At 35.1% G+C, this 18,525-nt stretch overlaps 1 protein-coding gene across 1 annotated transcript in view; it reads left to right on the top strand.

Annotated features, from left to right (window-relative positions):
• Positions 1 to 18,525, top strand: part of LOC145291503 (general transcription and DNA repair factor IIH helicase/translocase subunit XPB-like) — a 90,957-nt gene that overhangs the window by 52,654 nt on the left and 19,778 nt on the right. Inside the window, exons 18-20 of the mRNA XM_080137426.1 lie at positions 4,077 to 4,194; positions 7,679 to 7,827; positions 9,586 to 9,699. Coding sequence (XP_079993552.1) covers positions 4,077 to 4,194; positions 7,679 to 7,827; positions 9,586 to 9,699 — 381 coding nt within the window. The remainder of the gene's footprint in view (positions 1 to 4,076; positions 4,195 to 7,678; positions 7,828 to 9,585; positions 9,700 to 18,525) is intronic.

The raw sequence follows: 18,525 nt of genomic DNA on the forward strand, positions 1-18,525 counted from the left end.
ATACTTGATGCTTCATCAAAACTATCAAAGGCATTTTTTCTTGTGACACCATAACTAGATGGGTTGCCTACCACAGCTTAAGAGAGGCCCATCTGTCCTCGAGAGAAGGATAGACCATGCCAGTTTCCCAACCTGGTATTTTTACTTTGCGGAATTGGATTAAAGTGAATAAATTGGCATCAACTTTCAAGCAGGGAAGAATGGCACAACATTGTTGAGGATATCTGTGAGATATTGTACTGACATGTTAGAATGGCACAACATTGTTGAGGATATCTGTGAGATATTGTACTGATATGTTAGAATGGCACAACATTGTTGAGGATATCTGTGAGATATTGTACTGACATGTTAGAATGGCACAACATTGTTGAGGATATCTGTGAGATATTGTACTGGCATGTTAGAATGGCACAACATTGTTGAGGATATCTGTGAGATATTGTACTGGCATGTTAGAATGGCACAACATTGTTGAGGATATCTGTGAGATATTGTACTGACATGTTAGAATGGCACAACATTGTTGAGGATATCTGTGAGATATTGTACTGTCATGTTAGATTCCAAAGAAATTCCATGCAAAATCTACATAGTTTAAAAAATCTCTCAAAACTGGATAAAATATTTAAGAAATAGAAATCGGGATCGACAAAACTGTGGAACTCTCTTCCTTTTCCTTGCTTTCCAGCTGACTAAAATATAGTCATCTTGAAGTCCAATAAAAACAAGTTCTTGAGCCATCCCGTTAAGTAATCCAATTTACCAAATTTCCACTATTAATGATTACTACGGTATTGTCCCATCGACTACTGTACACTCATTAACCCTTGTCCTCGAGTGTCCTTTGAGCCTTGATAAGTGGTGACTCCTTTGTAAAAAAAAAAAAAAAAGTAAAAACAAAAAGCAAAGCAACATATAGATATACGCCTGTATAAAATGGCAGTCTGGAGCTAGGAATCACCTACCACAATGCCAAAATTTTCCTAAGCTTCAGTGAAAAACGTCTAAAAAGTGTTATTTACTTATGTAGCACATTGTTTCTAGATCATCATCGTATGAATTCAAAGATTCTATTGTTGGTATAGGTTTCCCTAATATTTTTTTAGTCAGAATTATTTCTAGAAAGACATCAGGTACTTACAGGAGGAACCATGTGATGGTTGCCAACATCCTAAATGAAAGTAATTTTTGTGGAACGAAATGGGACACCCAGATTGTTAGTCTGTGCTGTTAACCACTGAACCGCTGTCACTTCCCTATTTCCAGATAAAGAAATGTTTTCAATCAAAGTAGACTGGGTTACTGGTTGAAAACTGAAACAAGCAATAAAGCCTGCACATAAGTGAGGATTTAGTTAGAAAAATTGGCAAGATGTGTTTTTCAATCAACATAACAATTTGATTGTTTAAACTGACTCATGTATGGGTGTGATTTAGTATCTAAATTTCCTCATGCTTGTCACTTACATTCCATTAAATTTTTTATATTCTAGTTTATGTACACATATGAACATGCCCTTGTGCGTTCACTTCACCAGCCATGATCATCTCATGTGTTGTGCCAATCTAAGTTAGTCCTGCAACTAGTAAAAAATCACAGACCCAATTTCTAAACAAATAATAATGTTTATTCTTTAGATATTATAAGCGGTACTCGCCTTCCCAAGATTGAATGGCAGGCTTGCAGAATGAGCGTTTTGCTTGACCTGGCCAAAATACGCAAATACTCTTAATGCAGTTCTTCAGTCAAGAGCCCCAACCTATCCAAAGAGACACATTCACCTAATTGCTAAATATCTCTCTGGAAAATCAACTGCCTCTGTTGAACATGCAATTTCAACCCCTTCTCTTCCTTTTTTTTTTTTTTTTACATGGTGGTCACCACTTATCAATGCCCGGAAGCCACTCAGGGATAACGGTTTCCTGAAAGAAAGCTCTAACTGCCTCCCCTTGCCATATCCCGAAATCTTTTCAGCTCTGACTGATAACAGCCTTTTCTTAGTGGTCACTATTCGGTCACCCAGAGGTTGACCACTCAATACATCCATCGACGATAACATCTATATAGCCTCCATTCATTGGCATTTATCTGCAAATAACCGTTTACATTGCGTTTCACATAAAGGCCGATTCCAACATGAGTTTCTCATGCAGTGAAGCTTTTATTTTTAAAAACAAAGAAAATATCTCTTGGGTATTTAAACTTTGGTCAAAGATATTTCTATTCTATGTACCCCTCTTTCCTCTCCCCTTGGCCAAGCATCTATTACCTGCAATGTCTGCCATTTGTATGCACCAGCAAAACCTGCATGTTTACACACATTTTTTTGCCATTGTTTAAATGTTCGTAGGGGGCATATAGCCGCAGTCATACAATTACAGCTTTATTATAAGGAAGATTTTTCTAAGGTGTACCTGATAACGCCAGATTCACCTGGCTTTTTAAAAGAGTTGTCCTGCTTGTAGACTGATTGCTAATCACAGCCAGTCTACCTTACAATTTTTTTTACTCGTAACTGAAAGGACTTCTCTAAAGGATTAGTGTAATCTGAGTATTAGGCTTATGATTAAAGTCTATCCTGCTGTTTTCCCAATGATGTTAATGCAGATAGAACACTTCTTTGTTTCTGGACTATGTATACAAAAAGCACCCTAAACAGAGATCCTAAAACAATAATGTGATGATCCTTATTTTGTTTGTAAGTGTCACAAAGTCTATAAAGTTCTTCAAATGATTATGTGTGGCATTTCTTATTATTTTATTTATCTCATCAGGATGTTAGACACAAGGTCAGACAGTAAATTGAAAAGCTAGTGCCCTAGAATTAGTGCACTTTAGCTTACAAAAAATGCCTGAGCAACCCTGTTGGCATACCCTGATAGGGGTGCCTTAGGTAATTAACAATAAACTAACCCCTTCTCAAAGAGAATGTATAGCTAGGGAGAGTAGACCTGCTGACATAACTGGACCATTCTTCGGCCTGACTGCAACAAAGTCACTGTTGCACTGCTTGTCGAGGACAAATCCCTGACTGGTATGAACAGAAATAAGTTGTGGTTATGTATCACAATACCATAATTGAAAAGCAGCACTTACTGTTTTTTGATTTATTTCTTTGGACTGTGAATTTGTCCAGTATTTTCAGAAACACTTTCTCCTGTAGCTTTGATCACAAATGAATATTAAATACAATTTATTTTTTAAATATAATTTATTTTTAAAATATAATTTATGCAATTAATGAATATGAAAGAAAGTATAATGCATGGACTTTTATTTAAAATTCAATGTAGGCGCATTCATTCGTCACTAGTTTTTCAAGTCGACCATAAATTGCATCAACTAATTTCACAAGAAATTCTTACAGAATGATAGGCATAACTTCATGCATTCACCCTTCACGTTCTAAATTTCTTGGTTTGGTTGAGTAGACTTGCAACCCCAAAGAAAAAAGTCACAGAGCGTTATGTCAGGACTTCTGAACGGTCATTCATGCGAACTATGCTGATCCATTCATCTTCCAGCGAATTGGGCATTCAGCCATTCACAAACAACAATAGCAAAGTTTGGAGGTACCTCATAATGTTGAGAGATGAAATTTGACCAATTATTAGTGCTTGAGACAATATTGAAGATTTGATTTTTATGCAACAGAGAGCTCCCACATGCTTTGCTATTGTTGTTCACGAAACTTAAAAGGCCAATCCATGAAGTTATGACTACCAAGAGTTTCTTGTGAAATCACTTGATGCAATTCCTGGTAGACTTGAAAAGCTGGTGGCGAATAAAGGCAGCCATATTGAATTTTAAATAAAAGTCCATGTAGCATACATTCTTCTCATATTCATTAATAGTATAAATTATATTTAAAAAATAAATTGTATTTTAAAATAGCTTTTTTTGTATTTTGTTTTGGAGTGCTTATGGTATATATGGTCCTTTTTACCCTTCAACTTATTTTCATTATTTTATTATTTTTTTTATTATATTTCTATTGGATAATCCAAAAATTGTTTTATACAGAATCCTCTTTACCATGAAGTCAATTTCATTTCTGTTTAACTCTCAATCAGGTGGCCGATACATCATTTGATCTCCCAGAAGCCAATGTCCTAATTCAGATCTCAGCACATGGAGGTTCACGACGACAAGAAGCTCAAAGATTGGGGCGTATATTGAGAGCGAAAAAAGGTTAGTGTTTATACGTATAACTAAATGGTATGAAAAAATGGTATGATGATGAACCATTATAAAATAATGGTATGGTGAAAAGGTATGAATTTAATTGAAGTAATGGTATACTACGTTCTTTATCTAGAATACCCCCTATATTAAAAAAACGAAAATAGAGAAAAATTTTTATGAGGTATGAAACGAAAATATCATATAAGACGAAATAAAAATATATTCCAGAATTTGCGTAAATTGATCTAGTAGTTTTATTTTTAAAAAGAAAATAATTTTTAAGTGGTTAATGGGAATTCGTAGGCATTACAACATAAATTTTAGTAAGTATGAATCACTCTTGAGTTATCTCCCTTCGTTTCTTGAAAATTTTTTTTCAAAATGGTGGTCACTCCTTGGATACTCATAACGTTTGATTTTCTTTTTTAAAAATAAAACTACTTGATTAATTTACGTGACTTTTGGAATATGATATTTTTGTTTTGTCACAGGTATGTGCATCATAAATTTTTCATTATTTTTTTAAATTCTGAGCAAGAATTCATCTTTGTTGTTTGTGATGGTACGGGGCATGTTGAAATGCTTAGTAAGAAGAGTCATGCAAAACAAGTCTCATAATTATCGATATATCGTAAACAATGTTGACACTGTACCAATCTGAATACAACTGATGCCCTGGTAGACTCTAATATGGATTAAAGACCTGCAAATTTGTATTTGGGTACCAATTTGCTTGCCTCCCTATAAGGGGAGATCCAAAGATAAGGATTTTTTAAAAATTAAAAAAAAATTTTTTTTTAATAATACAGTGAAAATCCAGCTCCCTAAAAAGCAACATTTTAAATTCGAACCAAAATAAAAATTGCCCCAGTCTGGAAGGATTTCTCTTTCATTGATTGAAGACAGAAAGTATGAAATGTCGTATCAGAACATATACTACACTTTACTCTTAGCCAAAAGGCTAAGAAGTTTGTATATCCAGTGTAAAAGTCTGCGAGTCTATGTTTGTTTATTCATCAATACATTTTCGTAGGCTGATTTTTTTCATGGTTTGAGGCGGTTCATAAACCAAGATACCAACTGGCTCAAATAAATATGTTTTAAGAAGATAAACTTTGGTGTATATATTGCAATCAAGGATTAACAATAAAACAGATAAAATGTCAAGAAAAATATTACAATGTAACAAATGCAGTTTTAGTATTTATGTATGACAGCTCAAGGCATAGTCATTGCTGTTGATTCTCTATTCATGCAACTTAGGCTTGTCATTCGAGTAATCTGGACCCATCGGCTAAAAGTATCTGAAATATTTCTTGTGGTGTTATTTAAAAATAAAATGGTTTTAGTCAGAACTTTCTCCCATAAAGATTATATGGAATTCAATATAGACTTAGAATTGATAATTCAGAAGAGATAAATGTTTTTAAATATTCTCAGTTAAGTCTGAAAATGAAATTGTTTTACAATGATGTTGTTCGGAAAAAATCTTAAATAAAAACAAATGTAATAAGACTGCAAGAAATATTTCAGATACTTCAGGCTGACAGGCCCAGATTGTCTGAACGATGACAGGAATCAAATGTTGTTTGAATGATGGGTGTTGATTACCTGAATAAAGAATAAGCACCAGCAGTTGTTGCGTCCTGTTATGTGTGGTTGAAGTGGCATCCATAAATGAAGGGTAGAACGATAAATTTAATCCGCGGAGTTTCAAAGAAATACTTTCCTTCTCATTATTATAAGCTCTATTTCCTATTTGGCTTTATCGAGCTTTTACATCTGGTTGAGATTACTTTATAAATATTAACTCTTCAATATTTATAATATACTTTAGTTTTGCCATCTTGGATTATTTTGGTAAACTTAACTGTAATTCTTATTTCATTTTATATATATTATAAAACTTTTATTGAAAAAATCAATTCAGGTAACTTGATTATGTAGTAGAGTTGGCACCTATTTAATGTAGCCATCTTCAGTGACAATCACCGCCCTGGTATGGTATAGGTCCAGAACTGGGAGCATGCTTTTTCTACAGGCGCTGGTAGGAGCTCGGTAGATGGCAGTGATCAGGCTGGCTTTGGTATTGTGGGAGGTCATATTGGTGATGTTCTCGATGCAGGACTAAATGAAGTAGTCCTGTGGGTTCAGGTCGGATGAGAAGAGGGGCCAGTGAAAGAAGGGTACAAAGTTGTAATAATCCTTCTGAAGCCAAGCCTGGGTGTCTTTGGACTTGTGGGCTAGCACCGAATCCTGCTGCCACATCCCAGGTCTGCCATCGGTCATCTGATTGCGCCAGGGGATCACCACACTCTTCAGCACATACCACTGTCAATAATTTTCCCCACTCTTTATCTGTGCCTAAATCAAAACGTAGATTCCATAAACAAAGCTTCTTTCTTAGACGTGCACACCTGTGGAACTCTCTTCCATTTGCCTGTTTCCCACCTGACTACAACTTGGAAGTCTTCAAGTTCAACATAAACAAATTCCTGATAAACCGCCCCCTTAAGTAAGACACTTTATCAAATCTCCATTACTAACGATTACTATGATATTATCCCATTGATTACTGTACACGCATTAACCCTTATCTCAGAGTGGCTTCCAGACCTTGATAAGTGGTGACTACCATGTTAAAAAAAACAAAAAGAAAAAAAAGTACACTTTGGTGTTGACTTTCAAGCCGACTTTGAAAATGTGAGGTGACATGATGTGGCCCTCACTTGAAACCACACCAAAGACCATAACCGTGGCTGGAAACTTTGTTTTCATCACCCTGGGCATGTCTCTGTTATTCATGGCAATTCAGTGATGCATTTTGAGGATGTCGGCAATGGTCTTATTGTCATAACCTGGATCAGTAGAGAGCATGAGTTGTACAGTGGCGCATCTCTGATCTCGCTTGTTGAACATTGTATCATTTTCAGATATGGTCGAAGGCCCATATTGCTCTTGGAATTTGTACACAATTGGCCAACTAGTAGATGGTCTGCCAAAAAAAATGAAAACAGAAATGGAATCATGTTGTCTTTTCTAAGGTGACAATTTTATCATTCCACCCTGTACTAAAACTCTAACAAACCTCTTAATTTCTTTTTCTTTTGTGTTAATCCCAAGCTATATTAACAAATATAAAAACATTATTTGAAAATATATCGTTTTCCCTAATGATGAAGTTTCTTAACAAATCTAATTTGTACATGAATATTTAATAATAAAAAAAAACTACTTGCACTGAAGATTGAACCTTCAACCTCCAGAAGAGTGTAACTTAACATCACATGTTAGTCAGAAAGATTTCCAAGTTTGACAAGATACACTAGAAGAAGGTTGGAGGTTACATTGTCTGAAACATGAAATTCGCACTCAAGATGAAAACAGTCCAAATAATCCAAATAATATGAAATATCAATTCTCATCCAAAAAAAAAAAGAAATTAAAAACATCAAATCTAAGTAATATTTGCTATTTTTTTCTATTGCAGGAGCTGCAGCTGAAGAATATAATGCTTATTTTTATTCTCTTGTTTCACAAGACACAATTGAAATGCAATATTCACTGAAAAGGCAACGTTTCTTAGTTAACCAAGGTTACAGTTATAAAGTCATCACAGAGTTAGTTGGTATGAATGAGGTAAGTGAAAAAACCTTTTATTTCAAACTGAGAGTACAATTATATTTTATGTTACCGGGAGTGTGTGTAATAATATCGGTTTCATGACTCTGGCCAGGATTTCATTTGATGCTCCAGTTTTCAAACTTTGGTAGCAAAACAATATTACCTTTTTTTTTGAGCAAAAGATCATGGCTGGTCTCTTAAGACTCTTATTGTTTTTTTTTTGTTGCTACAAATGATGGAGATAGGGGGCTAGGACCTTTTTCATCAAGACTTCATGGCTGACCCTGATTGGTTTCTGTAATCGCTGGAGTTTATTTCTTTCTGCCTAATGCATAAACAGGTTGAGAGACTCTTTTTATCCTGGGTGCTGGCCTGGCTTGCATATATTTTTGTTTTTATTCATATTTTATGAGCTCTGCATTGTCTATGTTTTTTTATTTTATTTTTATTTATTTTTATTAAATGCTACTTTCTTTTAATAAAGAAGGTGCCCTCATCCACAATCTGAGAGATATGCTGGATTGCTTGAGAAGACCATTTTTCTTTTCTTTTTTTTAAATATTTGGTCAAGATTTACTTCAAATGAGAAGTATCCTTATGTCAGGATCTCTGACAAATCCCTGTACAGAGACTGAAGACATCCAAATGAAATATAATTCTTAAACTTTATTGAATTATTTGAATTCATCTATTAATAATGAAGATTTGGTATCTGTCTGAAGACAAAACTATATTATTACTGTCTTTTAATGTCCAGTTCTGTTTACTATTTCAGACTAATGTACCATCTTGGAATGTTACCCTTCTGCAATTTTTGGGGTGGGTGGATGAGGTAGTGTAATATCTGTTTTGTTGTCAGGTGACCATCTTTCTTGGCATTACCTTCTCCTTTAGGGAAAATAATGTAAGATCTGTTCTGTTGCCATAAGATAATCCGGTACATGTACAGTTTAATTAAAAAGTGAAAATATTGAAAAAAGTTTATATTGTACGTATCTGTTATGGAATGAAGTTCTCTGAAAAAATTTTTCACTTAATTTCATCAAGTAGTTTTTGTTTTACAACGAAAAAAAAATTTGTTATGATATCGAGCAAAAGGTTCGATTTTTAGGAAGAAAAGCTAGTATTAAAGATGGGGAGGGAGTGTCGGCGCTTTAAATGGAGTTATCTCCCCATGGCGTTTCTAAAATCCAAACAAAAATTAAAAAAATTCCAAGATGTCTGCCTTCAACGTGCTATCATAAAAACGTGTTTTTCCGCTGTAAAAAAAAAATGCTTGCTCAAATTAAGTGAAATTTTTTTTCGGGGATCTTCAGTTCAAAACGGATGCGTACAATATAACCTTTTTTTTTTTTTTCGATATTTTCATTTTTTAATGTCTTGATTAAACTGTACAAGTACCGATAATCCTTCCAGGCATCATTACCTCTTCATTTTGGAGAGGTTATATATTTGTCATGATACCATCCTCCTAAGCATTACATCCTCCTTTGGGGGAGGGGTCAGTGTAGTGTATGTTCTTTTGTTATAAGAAATAGGTTGACTTTTTGGCTCTCGCAAAACAAGATTTTTATATCTTCAAGGAAAGAAAATGATGAATAAAAAATAAAAATTCTGGTTGAAAGCTTGGTTCATATATTTAAGATAATACTTTATTTTAAAGAAATAAAAACAAAAACAAAGCTTTCTTAAATGTAAAAATTTAATATTCTTTTTAATAACTTGTTTGTAACACGTCTGCTAGCGGTTAACTTTGTACTGCTTATTTTGTAGGAAAACCTTGGCTATAAAAGCAAAGAAGATCAGCTTCAGTTGTTGCAGAAGGTTCTAGCAGCGACTGATGCTGATGCCGAAGAGGAAGGAGAAATTGGTACAATGCGACCGGCGGTAAGTATTTAATATCTTGTTGTTCATTTTTATTCTGACAGCTGTGTTTTGTTAACGTGTTAAACAATAACAGTTGTGTTAATGGAAAAGTATAGCAGGTCAGAGTAGAGAGGGGGGGGGGCACCGAATGGAAGTAATGCAAACCATGTGGTGGGAGCTCTTTGAAGTAATGCAAAAACGTGGGTGGGGCTCTTTCTTCCTCATTCTTAGCTGATAAGATTTAAATGAGGAGACATTTTTCTGTGGTATTTTTATTTTATGTTTTGTTATCCATGGTTAGATCAGATAGTGCAATGATATGACTATTCTCATGACAGTTTTTTGAGCCTTACTACTTCTGTGTTGGCTCATGATAAATTGGATGTGGGTATTTTGTTTGTGATACCATCACTAGAAAATTGCCATACAGGGCCAACAAGCTCCATCTATCACGTTTGGTTTCTCAAAAGAACCCTTTTTTCCTAGATATATTGCCTTCAACACAGCTGAGAAACTTCATCTACTCTCACTCCCCTCTTATGGTAACCTTCCAGAATATCAGAGGAGATGAACTGGTACTACATGTTGCCCAAAGGTGAGCTGTAACTGTACTAGGCAGGGGTGTTCATCTCCCTTATATATTATACATACCCACCTTTTGATGTGTTGTCTTAGAAATAAGGACAACATACATTTCTGGGATATGACCTTAAACTATATCCAGTGATGAGGCCCCAGCTTGTGGGCTTTGGGGAGTGTGGAGCCACCCTTTAATTGCCATTGCTCCCAGGTCCACTCTGACCCAGAGTGGTAGTACCTGTTAGGGTCCCAACTATGGGTTAAATAGAAACAGACTTGAAAACAACAAATATATTCTATTCAAAAAGTTTTCTTCAAAATCTTTGGATTCGGCATTAAATAACCTGAAAAGGGTTGATATGCCGTAAAACAAAAACAAGTAAACCAACCAACATACATTGGGTAACTAATGTCGTGAAATCTATCTATCTCATCTCTTTCTTTCTCACATGTATACAAAGTTTATGTTCTGTCCATTCCAATAAACCTGTTTTATAAACTAACCAAAAAGTATTGGTATGGTTATAGTGTTAGCAACGAGAAAGCAACCGGAGCTCACTGATTATGATGGCGATGAACGATCAGCCTGTGTGTGCTTTATCGACAATTTGATCTCTTAGTGATTATGGTAGCTGTGGGAGCAGTGACATTGGGAAGATGACCAACTCGTGTGCAAAGGATTTTATACACTCATCAATAAGAGGGTATATATAACACATGTGCTAGAGATAAGGATTCTTATTAAGAATTCAACTTAATTAAAAAAACTACTGACCCTAGCTTTATGCTGTATGCGCCCATCCCACAATGGAAATATGTGAATTGATCAAGTTGTTTTATTTTATAAAAAAAATAATTTATAATATTATGTAAAGTGATCAAGTAGTTTTATTTTATAAAAAAAAATCATTTTTAAGCGATTAATGTGACTTTGTTGGCATTATAACATGAATCTAGTTATGAATTATTGATGAGTTATCTCCCTTCGATTCTTGACATCTTTTCATAATGGCAGGTGAGATAGTTACTTTTAAGATACTTATAAAATTTGATTTTCTTAGTTAAAAATAAAAGTACTTAATCGATTTACATGATTTTTGGAATATGACATCTTTGTTCCATGAACCAGAATCAGACAAGAAGATGTGATGTTTTTCTCTCTCCCTCTCTCTCTCTCTCTCTCTCTGCTTCTGCTTTTATGCATCTTCAGGATTTTAGAAATTAGATTTGCTTCATCTCCAGCATAAAAAAGGTTCTCTCTTTGCCTGGTGTCTAGTTTGAAAATTAAGGAAATGTCAAAATCAAAGATTAGTAGTGAAAATCAAACTCCAAACATATGAGAAACAGAACAACCGGTTATTGCACTGCAATAAGCAAATCCGCATCAATAAGAAAAAGGTCAACCCATGAATTATCTGTATTCTCATTGGTTAAAAAGAATTTGCTGAGATTATTTAATGTCTGAAATCTGCCAACTCAAAGAAGACAAAGAGAAATGAAAGAGAAATGTCCAGTGATTTGTAAACTGCATTATTTTTGACTGAGGCAACAAGTTGATTATTGTTTTCATTATTTTATTCAATGGAATTGAGCTTTAATAATCCCATTAAAGTCAAAATGTGAATGCATTTCTGATCAAGTTTCAAACCTTTCTTATGGTTCAAATAGACTTTATGATGGGCTAACATATATTAAATAATGGTTTGATTGCTTGTGGTCTTGAACCCAGATCGAGCAGTGGCAGTGGCCCTGACTTGCCTCATCGCCATCATAAAAAAGGTTTTTGCTTTACATGACACATAGTTTGAAAATTAAAGAAATATTGAAATGAAATGCTACTAGTGAAGAATTAACACAGCATATGAGAAACAAAATGACTGGTTATTACATTGCAATAAGAAAATTCACATCAATAAGTATGAACCCATGAATTATGTGCATTGCCATTGGTTAAAAAGCAGAAAATTATATTATATTTTCTGATTTAAAGGAAACAAAGAAATAAAACATCTAGTGATTTGTGAGACGCATTAGTCTGAACTGAGGTAACAAAATCAATTATTATTTTCATATTAATTCATTAAAATTGAGCTTTAACATTTCCATTGAAGTCACAGTGTAAATGGTTCCTTGATAGTTTCAAACCTTTTTCATGTATTCAGACGCTAAGTTATTCTTTTGATTGATGGGCCAATTACTCTGTGTTTGCTTTTCTCTATACATTAAGATAAAATAGTACATCAAAAGATGCCACCTTTTAATTAAATGAAATTAAGCTTAAACAGTATGATTGAAGTTACAGGTTAGTGCTTCCCTGATCGAGTTTCAAACCTTTTTCCTAGTCATTACTGCTACTTTATTTTAATTTCATTATGATTGTCATCACTGAACACAACTTTTGATGTATTTTTTTACACTTAAAAATATCCTCAATCATTTCTAAGAAGATATTTAACCTTTCTTAAATTTCTTTGAAACCTTTATAGAGTACTTTTGTTTAACGAGACATCAATACATTTCTGTTAACTTGTCAAATCTATGACTGTGATAAAGATCATGACCTTCTTAAATCCTCAGCAAAGCAACTTCTACAACATTGAGTGAATTTCAGCTAAAGAAATCAGTAATGCCAGGCAATTTTACTTAAAAATTTATGGGCATAATTTTACAGTAACCAAAAAAACAAAAAGAGATGAAAAAATGAATACACGACAAAATAATACTACTAAATACAGAGTTAGAATATATGTAAAAAATACATTTATTTACAAACAATGGAAAAAGAACAATGAGAGCGTGTATGTGGGTGCACATGAATGATCATGCATAAACTTGTTCCTTGTGTGTAAATGCGTACGAACTAGTAAAGTTCTGATAAGTTCATTGTGAATGCGTGTGTACCAAGTGTTCAGATAAGTTAATGTTGTTGTAGACATTTTGTTCGATTGTTCATTACAGACCAATAATGTTTATGATGAAATTAAGTCATCTTACCTTGAATATGTATACATGCGTAAAGGTGATGGCATGTTTGTTCATGTTGAGGTGAAAAAGAAGAGAAAGGACAGAAATGGAAGTGGATAGAGAAAGGTAAAAGGTGAAATGAGGAACGCCATCTGTCTGCAGTAGACAGATAAAAGAGGTGATAATTTTGTTACTGTTTTCTTTTACACTTTGTGACCATGTGTTCGTTCTATGCACAAACCGATTATAGCAGTTGCACTAGTTCACTATAATACTCCCCTCCCCCTCAGATAGCTGGAGGCTACAGAGAAAAGTAAATAAAATTAGCATGCAGATGTAGATGTGGTATAGCATATATATATATATATATATATATATATATATATATATATATATAATTATTTTCTACTATAATAATTAAATACCTACAGACACTAGTGTTTCATCCTTTCGGGAATCTTCAGTGCAGGGTGTTACGATTACTACCAGTCAAACGATTCGAACCCCGCATCACGAGACATTTCTGGCTCGATTAGCGGAGACCTAATCCATTCGGCTACCATTAACCGCTTGAAATAACGTTGAATTTTAAATATCTTAAATTTAAGTGTTCATTTACGTCAGGCAGACAGTGATCTAATCGTTATACGATGATCTACGCATAAGAGCTAAATTGACCGACTTTTAATTCAACTGAAAGTGCTCAACGATAAGAAACGAATTTCTTAAAGGGGCTGTCATAATTATTTTCTACTATAATAATTAAATACCTATATATATATATATATATATATATATATATATATATATATATATATATATAGTAAGTAGGTCTACCTACGTATTAAGCGCTTTTGCAGTAAATACTTAAAGTTTACGCATAAATCTATACTTTCGTATATTAATTTTATGTGAGTAAATTATGTAATTATATATATATGTATATATGCAAAAAAGTTTAAGACATGTCAAAGTTTGCGTACATGATGGCCACTGCGAGTCACGGGTTTAACAGAAGGAGCAGGAAGGTGCAAGTCAGCATCACCACGAGGTGTGTGAGAAGCAGTAATGATAGAATCTGGATCAGGCGTGACGATTGTATTTGGGTTGGGCGCAATGATGCATTCTGAGTCAGAAAAACTTGTTGCAGTGAACGCTAAATCATATGAGCTTTCTTAGAACGCTGGTTTGATATGATCTATTGCAATTGAATCACGTTTGCCATTGTGGTTGATAACTAAGTATTTGTCAGAGTGTTCCAACACTTGATATGGCCCATCGTAGAGCGGCTGTAGAAGTCTGCGTATCAAGTCTATATGGATGAAAACGTACTTACATGATTGAAGATCAGGTGGATAGTACGGTTTGGAAGTGACAGTACAGTGGAGTGTACATCACTCGAGACATTGTGAGTTTCAGACAGTCTGCATAAACGGAGGTGGTTACGGATGTGAATCTGTTGACTGTGAAAGCAGAGGGTGGTTCCAAAAACCATTTCTGCTTGTGTAGTCTTCAGGTCTTTAATAATGGACTGAAGCGATAAATGTTCGCTCCAGCGATGTGATTTGGGCTGGGCAGATAGGGCAGCTTTGAGTTGACAGTGAAAGCATTCTACCATTCCATTAGTGGAAGGATGATAGGCAATTGTTGCAATGTGAGAAATTCTGAAGGACTGGCAAAGGTCTTGGAAAGTGTATGATGTAAACTGGGAACCTCTGTCAGTGGTAACAGTGATGGGTACACCAAGTTAGAGATCCGATTTTCTACAAATGCATGAGCTACGGCTTCTGTGGAAATGTCATGTAAGGAGATTGCTGCTGGCCAACGAGTGAAGCAGTCTACCATCATAAGAATGTAGCGATAACTAACGGAAGGTGGCAGAGAGCCAACGATATTCAAATGGATATATAAGAAACGAACATCAGGTATAGGGAAGTTGTTTGGGGTGGATTTAGTATGGCGATGTACTTTTGTAGTTTGTCAGGAAATATATGCCTGAATCCACTGGTGTATGTTAACGTTCATATTAGGAACCCCCCAAAAAACAAGCTGTGATCAGTTTGACTGTTGCACGTTTGCCAGAGTACGTTAAGTCATGGAAGTGACGAAAAATTCTCTTCTGACAAGAAGGAGGCAAGTATAGCCTTGGACCTGTGACAGACATATTGCATCAGATTAGCTTATCCAAAAATGGGATCGGAGTCTTTTTCAGCGAAATAGTTGAAGTTGACATAAATTTGTTCCTGTTCAGCTATGATCTAATCCAAGTCTACACTCATGAACAAAAAAAATGGGCCAGGAAAGAAATTTACAATTTATTGCACAAAAAGCTGCATTACACAAAATGCAATTAAATAATAAACGAAAATGAGTAAAAAATATAAAGAGCAAGATATTTACTTTAATAAAAACTTAGTATGGAATGGAATTGCCCTTAGTTCTTTTGAAAAGATCAATTCTTTTTATCATGCTCTCAACCAACTTGGAGCACTGTGAAGAGGAGATGTTATTCCATTCTCTTTTGTTATATTCCTAAATACTTAGGAAATAAAGACAAACGTGAGTTACACCGAGTGGTATGTGTAATGGGGTTTATTTATAATACAGAAACGTAAGGCTGCTCGCCTAAGGTAAATAGAAGTACATAGTAACAAGTATGGGGAAGAAAGTCTGATAATCAACACGTAAGACTATCCGTCTTACTGCGACTGCTTGTCTGCCGCTGTCTGCCGCTGTCTGCCAAACAGTCCAATATATATATACAGTTTGTAACCGGTGTATAGCCAGTTATGTTCCTTCACAACACCTCCCCCTGAAGCTGAAATCTTCCTGATTTTAGCTTAAATACCTCTTCCTTTTAGGGTCAGGGCTTAATCTCCTGGTAACTTTTCTCTTTCTTGCGCTTTTCCTTCTGGTCAGCGTTACCCGGGGTAAAGGTTTCTGTCCAGCCCGTATGGTCGGTTCAGGCGAAATATTCATTGTTTGCGGTACACACGCTGGTTTTGGTATATCAAAAATATCGCACAATGTTTCCATTGGTGTCTCTTCCACATTTGGAGACAGTCTGGGACGTATTTGATTTCTGTGTCTTTTGCAGACAAAACTTAATCCTTGGATGGTATAGACCATGCTCCCAATCCTTTTTTTGATAATACCTTCAACCCACTGATTTCGTCCATTTTGAAAATTTTTGAAATATACATTTTCACCTGGGGAGAAGCACTTGGTATTAAGGTTTTCTTTTTTGAAAACTTTCTTTTTCTCTGGTAGCAGCCTATCGAAGACAGATCTTATCTTTCTTGCAAACATTAGCTCAGCCGGGGAAGAATTGACATTATTATTAGGATTTGGTGTCCCCCTGTAAATTGCTAAAAATGTTTGAATACATTGTTCGTCTGTGTCCGTAGTAAGATTTTTCTTAAGTGCCCTTTTAAACGTATCTACAAATTTTTCGGCCAACCCATTCGATCGTGGATGGTACACAGGTGTTGTCATATGTAGAATATTTAGTGAGTCACAGAATTCTTTGAATTCATGAGCAGTAAATGCTGTTCCATTATCGCTCACTAAGGTTTTTGGCACTCCAAAACGGCTAAAAATTTCATTAAGCGCACTCACAGTGTTTTTTGCTGTTGGATGTCTAAACTTAAATATTTCTGGCCATTTTGAAAAAGAATCTACAATAATCAAGTAAAAATAACCATTTATAGGTCCCGCATAATCAATATGCAGACGTGACCAGGGTAGGTCCGTCTTTGGCCATGGCGTCGTTTTTACTGGAGGATCTCGAGCTGCTAATTGACATCCTCTGCATGTCTTGACACATTTTTCAACTTCCTTGTCCATACCAGGCCAGTACACATATCCTCTCATAAGGGATTTCATTCTCGAAATGCCCGGATGACCTGTATGAAATTCCTTCAGAATTTTCCTCTGTAACGTTAGTGGAATTATGATCCTCTCACCATACATGAGCACATCTTCACAGATGGAAAAAGGCGTTGTTTGATCTACCTTTTTATTTTTTTTTATCCATCCCAATTGATTTTTCATTTTCTTAATGAAAATGTCATTTACTACCTCTTTTTTTATTTTTTCGAAAGTTACCGGAAGTTCACGTATCATATTACACATTGAACTTGTACATTCACTTTCGTCTTTAAGCGCAGCAATTACCGTTTCTTCGAAACTTTCGCTTCTTTTAGGGATCAACCGTGATAATGCATCTGCGTGTCCTAACTTTTTTGAGGATACATGTTCCATCTTAAACTGATAGTTTAAGAGGGTTACAGCCCATCGCTGTAATCGATTCGCAGTATGTGTGGGAATGCCTTTCTTTGATCCAAATATGGTAAGTAGGGGTTTATGGTCGGTTTGCAAAATAAAAGATCGTCCATGGAGAAATCGATTGTACTTTGTAATTCCAAATATTATCGACAGCGCCTCTTTTTCAATTTGGCTGTAATTTTTCTCCGCTGCAACCAACGTTCTTGAAGCATGGGCGATAGCTTTTGTCCTACCATCCTCATACTTGTGAAGTAATACAGCGCCAACACCGTAATCACTGGCGTCCGTTGCTAGTATTAGTTCCTTTTCTGGATTGAAATGTGCCAATGCTAAGTCTGACAGTAGACATCTTTTGATATTTTGGAAAGCAGATTCACATTCCTTATTCCAGTTCCATTTAACACCCTTTTTCAGTAACTCGTTAAGAGGAGCTCTTAAATTATGTATGTTAGGGATGTAAATTGCATAGTATTGAACTAATCCCAAAAACGATTTTAATTTTGTCACTGAATCTGGAGCAGGCATCTTTTCAATTGCTTCAGTCCTTTGTGGATCCGGTCTTCGACCCTCTTTGTCGATTATTTGACCTAGATATTTAATTTTTTTCATAAAAAAATCGCATTTTTCTGGGCTCAATTTAAAACCAAATTCCTGTATTCTTTTGAATACTTCTTTTACATGCTTCTTATGATCTTGCAAATTTTCACTTTTAATTAGGATATCGTCAAGGTAGGCCATTGAAAATTCCAACCCTGCCAGCATCGTGTCCATAATTTGCTGGAAAATAGCAGGAGCAACCTTTAATCCAAAAGGAAGCCTCTTTAGCTTAAAAATGCCCTTATGAGTATTTATGCCTAAGTATTTGGAGCATTCATCGCTGATCTTAATTTGCAAGTAAGCATCTGAGAGGTCTATCTTAGAAAAAAATTTTTCCTCCGTTAAGCTTAGAGAACAGATCTTCTGCGGACGGAAGGGGATAATTATGGTCCAATAGACAGTCATTTAAACCCGTTGAAA

Source organism: Euprymna scolopes, chromosome 12, assembly GCF_053919585.1.
Source record: "Euprymna scolopes isolate OS-2025 chromosome 12, ASM5391958v1, whole genome shotgun sequence".
NCBI classification, from domain to species: Eukaryota; Metazoa; Mollusca; class Cephalopoda; order Sepiida; family Sepiolidae; genus Euprymna; species Euprymna scolopes.